Here is a 12,344-nt window from a genome sequence, read left to right on the forward strand (position 1 = left end):
GTGTAATTACCTATAGTAAAATAATAAGGAATAAGTTACTTCTATGAGCCTTAGCCGATTGGTTATTAGAAAAGTGATATTTAAATTATGATTTGTATGTGATAATAAGAAGTACTTATATATGATGATAAGTTTTAAACTCAAATGGTAAGTTCTTAAGTGTTTGGACTTGGAAATTTAAGAGCAAATTGTAATAATCTGCTTAGGACAGCAGCAGTAGAGTGATTTTTGAAAATCACCATAAATTGTTGGAGTGGAATTAGAGACTAAATAAAATATGTAATCAAAGATCAATGAGTCTAGTTTCTTATAAAATAAACAGTGCAAGCAAAGAAATTTCCTATAGAGAGATATTTAAAGTTGTGTGTGATAGTGTCAGAATGAATCTGAAATCCCCTGTTCTGTTTTTAAAAAATCATTATAAATAGTGCAAAAATTGTTATAAGATAAAATTTATATTCTTAGACTCCTTAATGAGTCTAGTTTCAAATGAACTAAACAAGAACATATTTTGAAATCTGTACAATGAGAAATTTGATTTCATAGTGAAGAGTGGTCAGTATAGTCAAACAGTGAAATAGGGGAAACTTTAAGAAAATTATGGTTTTGATTGGCCAAACCAAAAATCTTGAAAATTTTATGGATAGAAGATATATGAGTTTATTTTCGGGGAAAATTTATGGCACTTCATTTGGAGTTTCGTAGCTCCAGTTACAAATAATTTAATGATTGTTGCTCAAGAAAACAGATTGTAATGAATCTGTGATTTTGTTGTAAACATTGATGAAACTAATTGAGTTGCTTATAAGCTATTGCTGAATTGATGTACAAAATAAATATATAGGTGTGAGGCCAAAATGGCTAAAATTTAAATGTGTGCAAGTTATCCAAATGGCTATTTTATAAACGTAAGCAATGTATATGTAATATGTGTTGATAGTTTTATAAATTGAAGGTGTAGTGACTTATATGTTGTTTAGCCGAATGGTTGTCATGAGAAGAATGTAAGTCATGTGTGTATTTTCTTATTTAGTTGGAAGTTTATTGAAAGGGATATATATATAAATATGTATTAAAGTCGAATGATATTATGACATGAAGTTAAGGTACATGCTATATGCTTATATTCGAATGAGGTTAATGAATTAACTATGATGATGTATCCGGGCTTAAAGTCCCGCAGGCTTGGTACTGGTAACTGGATTCAGATTTTTTTTAAACCTAGCAGGCTATGGCTAAGTGCTTTGAATTATTTCAAACCGAAGACTATTTGTATATCTTTAAGATAAGGATTTAATTAGTTTCATAAAAATTTACTAATTTGAGTTGTATTCGGCAGGATGTGCAAATACAAGGTATGGATTGCGTTTGGTCATTTATGTATATGTGATAAGGAATATGTTTGGTCCTTTATATACATATACGAAACTTTAATACTTGTCATGATTTGATTATTTGAAATATTAATGTGAATATGAACTAAAGAACTAAGCTCCTAAATACATATATACATTTATGTATGTGCACGAAATGAGTGCATATGATTAAGTGGTTAGAGGTATTGAAAGATTGAATTGGTAATTGGTAACTATGGAAACGGTAAGTGTACAAAGGTTAAGTAAATGGTAAGTGATACTTACTTGCTATGTAAACTCGATTTCATTTGTATTACAAATGTACTTGGGGAATCACTTATGAGATGGTTATAAGCTATATTCAACGAGTATTGACTCTATCAAATTGTTTATGTAAGATGAATTACATGTGCATACATAGGGTTTAATTTATGTGACCGAATGGCAATATATCTTGACATTTCAAAACGTGATTTGTGTAAGGCCTAATCTTAAGCGACTTAGTAATAATAAAAAATTACGGATGTTCAGCACATTAAGTTGGGCAGGTATGTATTATGTACTTGTGTAGGCTTATTAAGCCCATCGAGAATTCACTTGGATTTTTTGTAAGTTATAAATGTATTTAATCCAGCAAAGTTAATTGTTTTACTTAAGACTTACTAAGCCTTGAAAGCTTACTCTGTTGTTACGTTTCTCTGTTTTATAGATTATCAAATTTGGCCTTTGCTCGGGGATCGTCAACAACTCGTCACACTATCACTATCCACTGTTTGGTACTGCTATGTTTTGGATTATCTTATGGCATGTATAGAATAGACTAGTGGCAGAAGAATATTTTGGTTAATGTATATAAGCCATGCGAAAATGGCATCTTTTGAATGTTTACTTAGAGAAGTTTAAATTTTATCCCTGGCTGTGCTTAGTACTTATTTAAATGAATGATCTTTATTTCAAGAAAAAGTTCAAAATTTTACTGATCTGACATGAGTTACAAGTCCGGTAATGCCCCTTACCTATTCCGGCGACGGTTACGGGATAGGGGTGTTACACCTACCCACCAGCCTCTACACACCATCTCCGTCCATCCCTACACACCATGTGGGGATTAAGTCAACCCACCAATCCTTACAGACCATACTGTACCAAAATGTGGCACATAATCAGAAATTTGCAACAGAGCTACTAGATAACAGGCTTGATAGCCTTTTAGATACTTCCTCTAAATAACAATAACCCACCCTGATGTAATGCAACATACAAAAATGTCATCCTATTATGCAGTTACAGTCTATACATTCAGATCTGCATATATGCTCAGTTCAGATATCATACAGACAACTCACACAATTAGGGGCCTAAGTAATGCTTACCGATCCTGTCGTAGGTTCACTGTCAACTTGGGCGACCCATGCAACCTTAAGCTACTTTTTAGAAACATGGGCCCACAAACCCATGTGGCCTGCCCCTGTGGATCATATTGCCTGGCCCAGAATCCCACACGCTACCTGTGTTAGCCCATATGCTCATGTGGCCCACACTACCCAGATCAGTCTAGCCCGTGTATTGTACACGTCCTACCTGGCCATCAAACGGTCGTTTCTGGTGTGCACGGCCTAGCCTCATCGATCACACACTCGTGTTAGGGTACACGGCCTACCACATGGCCTCGTGGCATCAACAGAATGGTTTTCGGCTGTCATTGAAACCTCGTTTTCTGCATTTCCAGGTACACACCTGGTTTCATTTGATGTTAAAACAATCCCTGAGCACTCTAACACCTATAATTGAACAAATAGCACTTAATTTTATCGATTAAAATGTAATCCCAAATTGAACTCGTATCGAGGTTTTAACTGTAACAACCGAAACTTGGCCTAGATGTTATGGCGGAATCTGCGATGTCACATTGAAGTGTTTTTCGAAGAGCATAATTCCGTTGAAAAATCCGTTCTATATTAAAACCTCTTTGTGATCCATACGAAAATTTAGGATAACTTGTTCTTTGTCAAAACTCAAATCTTTTTAGCAAATTGTTAATCATATTAAATTTTCATTACACTTAAAACAATGTTTGTTGCAGAAGCTTTTAAAATATGTTGTATAAACGTAGTGTTTTGAAAACATTTATCTTTTTGAAAAACTGCAGTCTACTACTAACAGATATGAACCAAGTAAATAAATCCCAAATTAAAATAAAAAATTAAAGAGGCCTTATTACAAATCAAATACCCAAATTAAATTACGTATAAATTAAAAGTTAAAAACGAAAGCAAATACGGTTGTGTGGCCCCTGTCGAGTCCCCCGCATACCGATCTGCCTAAGGATTACCTGCGCAGAAAAGTAGAAGGGTGAGTTGATGCAAACTTAGTGTGTAATCCCTCACCAACAGTCAGCCATACAGTAGGCAAGTATAGTGTGGGCCTAAGCCCATTTCAGTAAAAGTCCAGTATCAGTTTGGGCCTTAGCCAATTACAGTATTAGTATCAGTGTGAGCCTTAGCCCATTTCAGTAACAGTAACAGAAATGCAATCAGAAATCCTACCCGTCCATCCTCTACACTCTACTCCGTCCAGCCTTACATTCCATGTGGGGATAAAATCAACCCACCCATCCTTACACTCCAAAATGTAACACCAATTGTGGCACTAAACAGTATTTGCAGCAGAGCTGCCAGTACAATACACTTCCTCTAAATATCATAATCTCATCCCCATGTAATATGTCATGTCATAATATCATACATGTATGCACAAATGTCATGCTCGATTACAAGTCATACATATCATAGGGGCATTAACAATCATTTCATCAAAATGGGGTCCAGGCATACTTACCGACCCAACAGTAGGTTCACAGTCGTCTTGGGCAACCCATGCAACCTTAACAGTTAGATAGTGAAATTGGGCCTAAGGCCCATATTACGGGCCCATGTGGGCCAACATACCTGTGTGGCCCGTATAGCCCAGTAATGGCCATGGCCATGTGAACTACACAGCCTAGCCCAATACTCCATACTTTAGTATGGTTTACCCGTGTGGGGCCCACATGGCCCATTTTAGCCTAACATTGCCCAAATCGGCCTAAGCCCATGAGATCGCTCATGGCCGGCCTTAACTATCCTACGCCCAAGTTTAGGCGTTCAGACTACCACACGAGCGAGCGCACGCTCGTGTAGTGTCGATGGTCACGTATTTCGGCTTTTGCCAGTTAATGTTGTAGCAGTGTGATTACACACCTGTTGCGAAAACGCGCAAAAGCCCATGAGCACCAAACTTATATTCAATTACAACACTCCGTCAGTCTCTTAATCACTAGGGTTAAACATCCTCTTATTAACTCTTAATCCCAAAATGGTAAATGCTACCTGTCTTGATTGAATGAAAGTGGTTTATCCATCTTAAACCGCTAACCAAGATTGACTTCAAGATCCCTTGGTAAAGATCTGCATTATCGCCGAATCTGTTAACCATTACCATAAACGCAAATAACTTGAACCAAGTGAAACAACTTACCGGAATATGGAACCAAGAAAGGTAGATAGAAGTATTTGGCCTATAATAGCACACCCTAAAGCCGAGGTACGAGATGGAACAATCACACCCCCTAGCAGAAAATGGCAGAAAGGAGAGGTGTTAAATAAAAGGTTATTTCGATAGAAGAGAGAGAATAAAAATTGTGCACTCTAACCAAAGATGTAGAAGTCAGCAACACAAAAGATTAAAGAATAGAAATAAAGGTGAGGGGAAGTGAGGAAAGAACCTTGCACTCAAACCCGACTGATCAACGAATAATTTTCTAAAGCCGTACAGAGAGGGGAAGAGATGAGGTAATCGATCACGATAGAAAGATGAAAAGAAAGGAGGAAGGGAGAGAAGGTATATTCGGCTAAGAGAGGAAATCGATTGGGGGGAAGAGACGAAAAGGAGTCAAAGAGCACTTTCCAAAACCAAAAAAAAAAAGCAATAAGGTAATCGGCCTAGGCAACAAAGTGAAAAGGGGAGAAGGGACAATCGAAACACACTAGAACTGAAAGGTACACGAAAAAAACAATAGCAATATTCGGCTTTAGAAACAAGGAGTGAGAAGAACCACAATTTGGCAAAAACCCGAAATAGAGTGACCAATTACCAACTCAAGGCTGAATTCCTGAGTGGTCAAAACACCTATTCGGCTACAACTCCTCCACTTTTAAATCCCAAAAAATCCTCCTAAAATCACTCCACCATTACCTCCTCAACCATTGAATTCAAACTCTCCTCCACTAGCAGTATTTCAGTCAACTTCTATTTTTCACACGGTAAGAGAAGCAAAATAAAACACTTCTTGAGCACAGCAAGACTCGAACTCAAGACCCTTAGTAGCAATAACAGGCCACTATCCCCTAGACCAGTAGGCTTTTTATGTCATGTTTTAACCATATTTATCTAAGAAGCCTACTGACTAGAGACAAGATTTATTCAAGTAAAACAAAATTTTGTACAAGCCAAGGCTTGAACTCAAGACTTTTCAGACACTTCTCAAGACACTTAACCGCTGAAGCAGATACACAGTTGTGTTACGCAACATACAAAAAATAAGTACCAATATTTTAGGACGTTATATCAACCCAAAAGCAACTAACCCTTACCTTTAATTTCAAACACTCCCTAACTATGAATCCACATGAGAAAGGTCATTACTCCCACGATTCGCTGCTGCCAATTTTAAGAGACCCGACATTAACGACAAATTTACAGATTCGTAAACAAAATAATAGAAAAGCTTTCCCCTATTTCACAAAACATAACCACCTTACCTACCAAACGTGTAACCCGAGAAGATGAAACGTAATTCCTTGATTGACTGAATAGCGAAGATGCCCATAGAAAAGGAAAGCCAAAGGAAAAATAGGAAGAAATGGTAGAGCAAAAAGAATGAAACGTCAAAATGTAAAAAAGCCAAAATTTGGGAAAAATAAAATAGAAAATCAAGAAATATCCCAGATAACCCCCAAACCCCTAAAGCCGCTCCACTAATCCCACTAACACACAACCTCTTCAGTCTTTCAGCCCAGCCAAAATTCTAGTTACTCACAGAGGAAAAAATAAACTCTCTTGCCCACACAGGGATTAGAACACCAGACCTTCAACAGACTAACACTCTACTTAACCACCAGACTAGCTGGCCCATTCTGATATGTTTCCACAAATCGACGAATAAAAGCCTATTGAACAAGGATAGGGCTTTATTCATAAAAATACGAAAATTTTCCCAAGCAAAGGCTTGAACTTGGGACCTCCCAAACACTCCTAGAACACATAACCACCAAAGCTGACAGATATTTGTGTTACACATTCGCAAAAATAGAAATTTAAATTTTTGGGCGTTACAACTCTACCTCCTAAAAGAAAATTTCGTCCTCAAAATTTACCTAATCAGAACAGATGAGGATACTACTGACGCATCACATCTTCAGGCTCCTACATAGCCTCTTTAGTGCTATGATTCTGCCACAGCACTTTCACTAAAGGAATGGATTTCCTTCTAAGGACCTTTCCATCGCAATCCAGAATCTGAACTGGCTCCTCCTCAAAGGTCAGATCTAGCCGAACTTTAATCTCTTCAACAGGAACAATATGGTTGGGATCAGAGCAGTAGCGTCTCAACATCAAGACATAGAACATATCGTGAATATGATTTAACTCTAAAGGTAGCTCTAACTGGTAAGCAACTGGTCCCACTCACTTTAGAATCTGGAACAGCCCAATAAACCTAGGGCTCAGCTTGCCCTTCCGATCGAACCTTAGAACCTTCTTTCATGGTAAGACCTTCAGAAGCACGAAGTCCCCCCATAGAATACTCAATCTCACGTATCTTCAGATCTACATAAGACTTCTACCTGTCAGAAGCTGCCTTCAAACGATCTTGAATCAGTCGTACCTTATCTTTTGTGACAGCCCTAATTTGACCCTAGTCGGAAAGTGGTTTCGGGACCACAAAAACTGAGTCGTAAAAATAATTAACCGTCATATTTGATGCTTATTATATGTATATATGCATGTGTGAAAATTTCCTGTTTGAATTTTGTTAATTGTAAGTGAATTTTATTAAATAGGACTTATATGAGAAAATTTAGAAATGTGCTAGACAAAGGTAAAAGTGATCTAATAGTGCATGATGTCAAAAAAAATGTACTTGCATGTCAAATTAGCCAAATTTTAGATAGTGGCCGGCCGTGTTATAGATTAAAGAATATTATAACTATTTTATGCTAATAGTTTATGTTACAAAATGAAATAATGAATAAGGTTAATAAAATACTAGTTAGTGGGAGGAGAAACCAAAGTTAGCCTATGTTTTCTCCTCCATTGCCGTAACTAGAGAAAGACGAGGAAGCAAAGTCTTTGGGGAAGAAAATTCGGCTAAGGTGGATAGCTAAAGTAAGGTAAGTTCAATGTCATTCTTGGAAAACTTTTGCACCATTTGGATGATTAGTTTAAATTCTACCTATTTTATGGTTTGAAGATAGGTTTTGTATGAGTTAAGTTTCGGTTAAGGTGGATTGTTTTGATGTCATTAGCATGCTAAGTGTGAAGCTTTGTAATGATACATGTGATGGTGGATTGATTAATTGGGTTTTATAAGGAAAATATGCCATAGCCAAATGTGTCTTGTGTTTTTGTGTTTTTGTTTCAAATGATTTCCTTACTTATAAACTTACTAAGCATCGAAACACTTACTCTGTTGCTTAAATTCTCAGTATTATAGATTTTGTTCGTCAGCTATCGGACTCGGAAGTGTCAAAGTCGAAGTCATCCACACTATCTAAGCCCCTTTTTGGTACTCTTTTAGTTGAACTTTGATAATGGCATGTATAGGACTGACCTTTGTTGTTAATTAAGTATCTTTTGGTAATGTATATTCGTATAGCCATGCGAAAATGGCTTGTATATTTTGAGTATAGCATTATAATCATTTTGTATATATGGTCTTATGATATGGTTATTGAGTGGTATGGAAATGCTTGGTAATGATTAGCCATTGGAATGGCTAATCATGATCATATTTGGTGCTATGTATGTCAAATTGCTAGCTAATCCATGGAAATCATGAAATAGGTAAAATTTACCACAAAATAGATTCAGACAGCAGTAGTGATGTGAATTTGAAAAATCACTAAAAATAGTAGAAATGGAATTAAATAATGAATAAGTTATGGAATTGAATCTTGATGAGTCTATTTTCATATGGTAGAAGCAACACAGGTATATGAGCTATATTTTATGAGATGTTTAAATTTTTGTGAAACAGGGCCAGAGTAATTTCTGGATCCCCTGTTATGACTTTGGAAATTCACCATAAATTTTACAAAGATAATTATAAGTCATGATTTATATTTACAGATTCATTATTGAGTCTAGGTTTATTAGAGACAAACGGCATAGTCATTGAAGCTCTGCACAGGGAGATATCTAATTCGTAATACACAGAGGTCAGAGTAGTCGAACCTTGAAACAGGGGAGAATTTAACTAATAAACTGTACTAATTGGCCCAACCAAAAATTTTGGAAAAAAATTAGTAGATATATGTATGAGTCTAGATTCAGGAAAAATTTACAGAACTGGATTTTGAGTTTTGGAACTCGAGATATGATTTTTAAAGTGACTGTGATGCAGTTAGCCAGCTTGTTTGGAAATTTTAAAATGAATTGTATGAGCTGTTTAAGTAATGAATTAAGTCCGTTAACACCTCGTGTTCGACTCCGGCAACGGTCTCGGGTACGGGCGTTACATATTTAGCCTTAGAAACCAACTTAGGACCCAGAACACGTTGTTTACCCAAATCAGTCCAATATAAAGGAGTGCGACACTTATGACCATACAGGGCCTCGTAAATTACCATCTGGATGTTAGACTGGAAGCTATTATTATAGGAAAACTCCGCTAAAGGTAGATAGCCCTCCCAACTGCCTCGGAAATTGATAACATAGCTCCTCAAAATATCCTCCAGTATCTGAATCACCCCCTTAGATTGACCATCGGTCTGAGGATGGAATGCAGTACTAAAGTTCAATCTAGAACCCAAAGCCTCATACAACTTTCCCTAAAATCGAGACATGAAGCGAGGATCCCTATCAAAGACGATCGAAACCCCATGTAGTCTTACTATCTCAGAGATATAAAGCTTTACCAGTTTTTGTAGTGAATAGTCAGTATGAATTGGTATGAAGTGCGCTGACTTGGTCAATCGATCCACGATGACCAAACAGAATCCTTCTTAGTGGGTGTTAAGGGTAACCCACTAACGATGTCCATCGTCACACATTCACACTTCCAAAGGGGAATCTTAATCAGTTGTAGCAATCCCAAAGGCGACTGGTGCTCAGCCTTAACCTGCTGGCATGTCAAGCATCTAACCACAAAATCGGTAACCTCTCATTTCAATCCTGGCCACCAATACAACTCTCGAAGATCTCGGTATATCTTATTCCCACTAGGATGCATAGCGTAAGGGCTAGTATATGCCTCTCTCAGTATAGACTGTTTCAAACTAGAATCGTTCGGAACACATATCCGGCCCCAGAAACACAACACACCCTCAGATTTCAAGCCAAAATCCGCAGTGCTACCACTCTCAATTTGACAAAACCGAAGACTCAAAGAATCATCCTCCAACTATTTACCCTTAATATGTTTGATCCAAGTCGACTTACCCTGAAGCTCTGCTAATAAGCTACCATCCTCAAATAAGCTAAGGCGAGCAAACATCGCCCATAAATCAGTCATAGCTCTACGGCTCAGTGCATCAGGTACCTCGTTGGCCTTGCTAGGATGGTACTTGATGGTATAGTCATAATCCTTAAGCAGCTTGATCCATTTATGCTGCCTAAGATTCAGCTCCTTCTGGGTGAGGAGATACTTGAGGCTTTTGTGATCAGTGTAGTTGATACACCTCTCATCGTATAGATAATGCCTTCAGATTTTCAGTGCAAAAACTATCGCAGCCAACTCCAAATCATGCATTGGGTAATTCACTTCATGAGTCTTAAGCTGATGAGACGCATATGCAACCACCTTACTATCCTGCATCATCACACAACCCAATCCGACATATGATGCATCACTGTATACCACGAAGTCCTTACCATGCTCAAGCTGTATCAGAACAGGAGCCTGAGTTAGTACAGTCTTGAGCTTTTTGAAGCTCTCTTACTGTGCATCAGTCCGCACAAAAGGAACTACCTTATGCAGAAGCTTAGTCAACGGAGTTGCGATCAAAGAGAACCCTTCTACAAAGCGCCGATAGTAACCTGTCAACCCCAGAGAACTGCAGATCTCAGACACATTCTTCGGCCGTTTCCAGTCCAACACCTCCTCGATCTTACGAGGGTTGACTCGTATCTCCTCAACAGAAACTATATGCCCCCTAAATGTTACTTTCCTAAGCTAGAACTTACACATGCTGAACTTCGTATACAGCTGTTCTCACGAAGAATTTGTACTACCACTCTCAGATGCTCATCGTGTTCATCTTCAGTCTTAGAATACACCAAGATATCATCGATGAACACCACCACAAACTGATCCAAATAAAGCTGGAACACTCGATTCATCAAGTCCATAAATGTCGCTGGTCTATTAGTCAAACCAAATGGCATAACTAGGAACTGGTAATGACCATAACGAGTCCTAAATGTCGTCTTATACACATCAGCCTCCTTAGCCCTCAATTGATGATAACCTTAACGTAGATCAATCTTAGAAAACATAGAAGCCTCTCTGAACTGGTCGAGTAAATCATCAATCCTCGGAAGTGGGTACTTATTCTTAATCATTAGCTTATTCAACTGTCGATAGTCGATACACATCGTCATTATCCCATCTTTCTTTTTCATAAACAACGCAAGTGCTTCCGATGGAGACACACTAGGACGAATGAACCCACAATCCAACAATTCCTGAATTTGAGCCTTAAGCTCTGTAAGCTCCTTTGGTGACATTCGGTAGAGGGCGACAGACACCGGAGCTGTACCTGGAATAAGTTCCACTTCTCGACTCAGAGGCAAGCCTGATAGCTCCTCAAGAAAGACAACCAAAAAATCTCTTACGGTTCTAATGTCCTTTACAGAAGAACCCCCAAATTTAGAAACACTTACATGGGGTAAATATGCCTCACATCCTTTCCAGACCAACTTTTCTGCCACCAACGCAGAAATCACATTAGTTAGAAAATCACGACGTTCCTTAATCGCAACTACCTCATCGTCCTCCCCGATTCTCAAAACAACCCTCTTAGTCGCACAGTCCAGACTTACTCGGTGCTTGACCAACCAGTCCATCCCTAGAATTAAATGAAACTCCTCAAATTGAAGCTCCATCAGACCAGCCAAAAATACTGCCCCTTCTACCTCTAACGGAACGTCTCTATACAATTTGTTAACTTTGACAGAATGCCCCAAAAGATTCAATACAGTTACCCCACTATCATTACTCTCAACTGGAGTCTCCAAAGTTTCAAACATAATACTTGCTACGTATGAGTGTGTAGAGCCTATGTCTATCAGTGCAGGATAAGGTGCATTATAAATTAAAAACGTACCCGTAATGGCATCTAGAGTATCTCTATTTTCTCGGCGACAAGTAGTATAAAAAAGAGTAGGCTCCCTCGCCTCAGTATGTCCAGTACCTCTGCCCAGTCTTCTTTGTCCGCGGCCCATGCCATTACCACCCTTAGCCTAACCACGACCCCTTGGTGGTTGCTGAACTACCCTCGGTGGCTGTGCAGTACCAAAACCCGAAGCTTGCATCTGATCAGCCCTCAACGAACACTCTCGAATGTGGTACTCAGTTGACCCACATCTCAAACATGCCCCAGTCGTCCTCCAACATTCGCCTGGGTGACGTCTACCGCAATGCTCACAAGGGAAGATCCCAGTACGTGCAATAGGAGCCCCATCTCTAACTGGCCCATTAGGTCTGGCCTTTTTTTTAGGCCTCATCGTAGA

The 12,344-nt window shown here is 38.4% G+C and overlaps 1 protein-coding gene across 1 annotated transcript; it reads right to left on the reverse strand.

Annotated features, from left to right (window-relative positions):
* Nucleotides 1-6,818: 6,818 nt before the first annotated feature.
* On the reverse strand, nt 6,819-12,056 carry LOC107960528 (uncharacterized). The gene is made up of 6 exons (XM_016896863.1): nt 11,204-12,056; nt 10,582-10,649; nt 10,336-10,494; nt 10,053-10,239; nt 7,141-7,220; nt 6,819-7,058 (listed from the first exon to the last, which is right to left on the reverse strand). Exons 1-6 carry the CDS (start codon nt 12,054-12,056, stop codon nt 6,819-6,821), a joined length of 1,587 nt encoding a protein of 528 aa, XP_016752352.1.
* Between the last annotated feature and the right edge of the window lie 288 nt (nt 12,057-12,344).

The sequence above is a fragment of the Gossypium hirsutum genome, chromosome A05 (assembly GCF_007990345.1).
Source record: "Gossypium hirsutum isolate 1008001.06 chromosome A05, Gossypium_hirsutum_v2.1, whole genome shotgun sequence".
NCBI classification, from domain to species: Eukaryota; Viridiplantae; Streptophyta; class Magnoliopsida; order Malvales; family Malvaceae; genus Gossypium; species Gossypium hirsutum.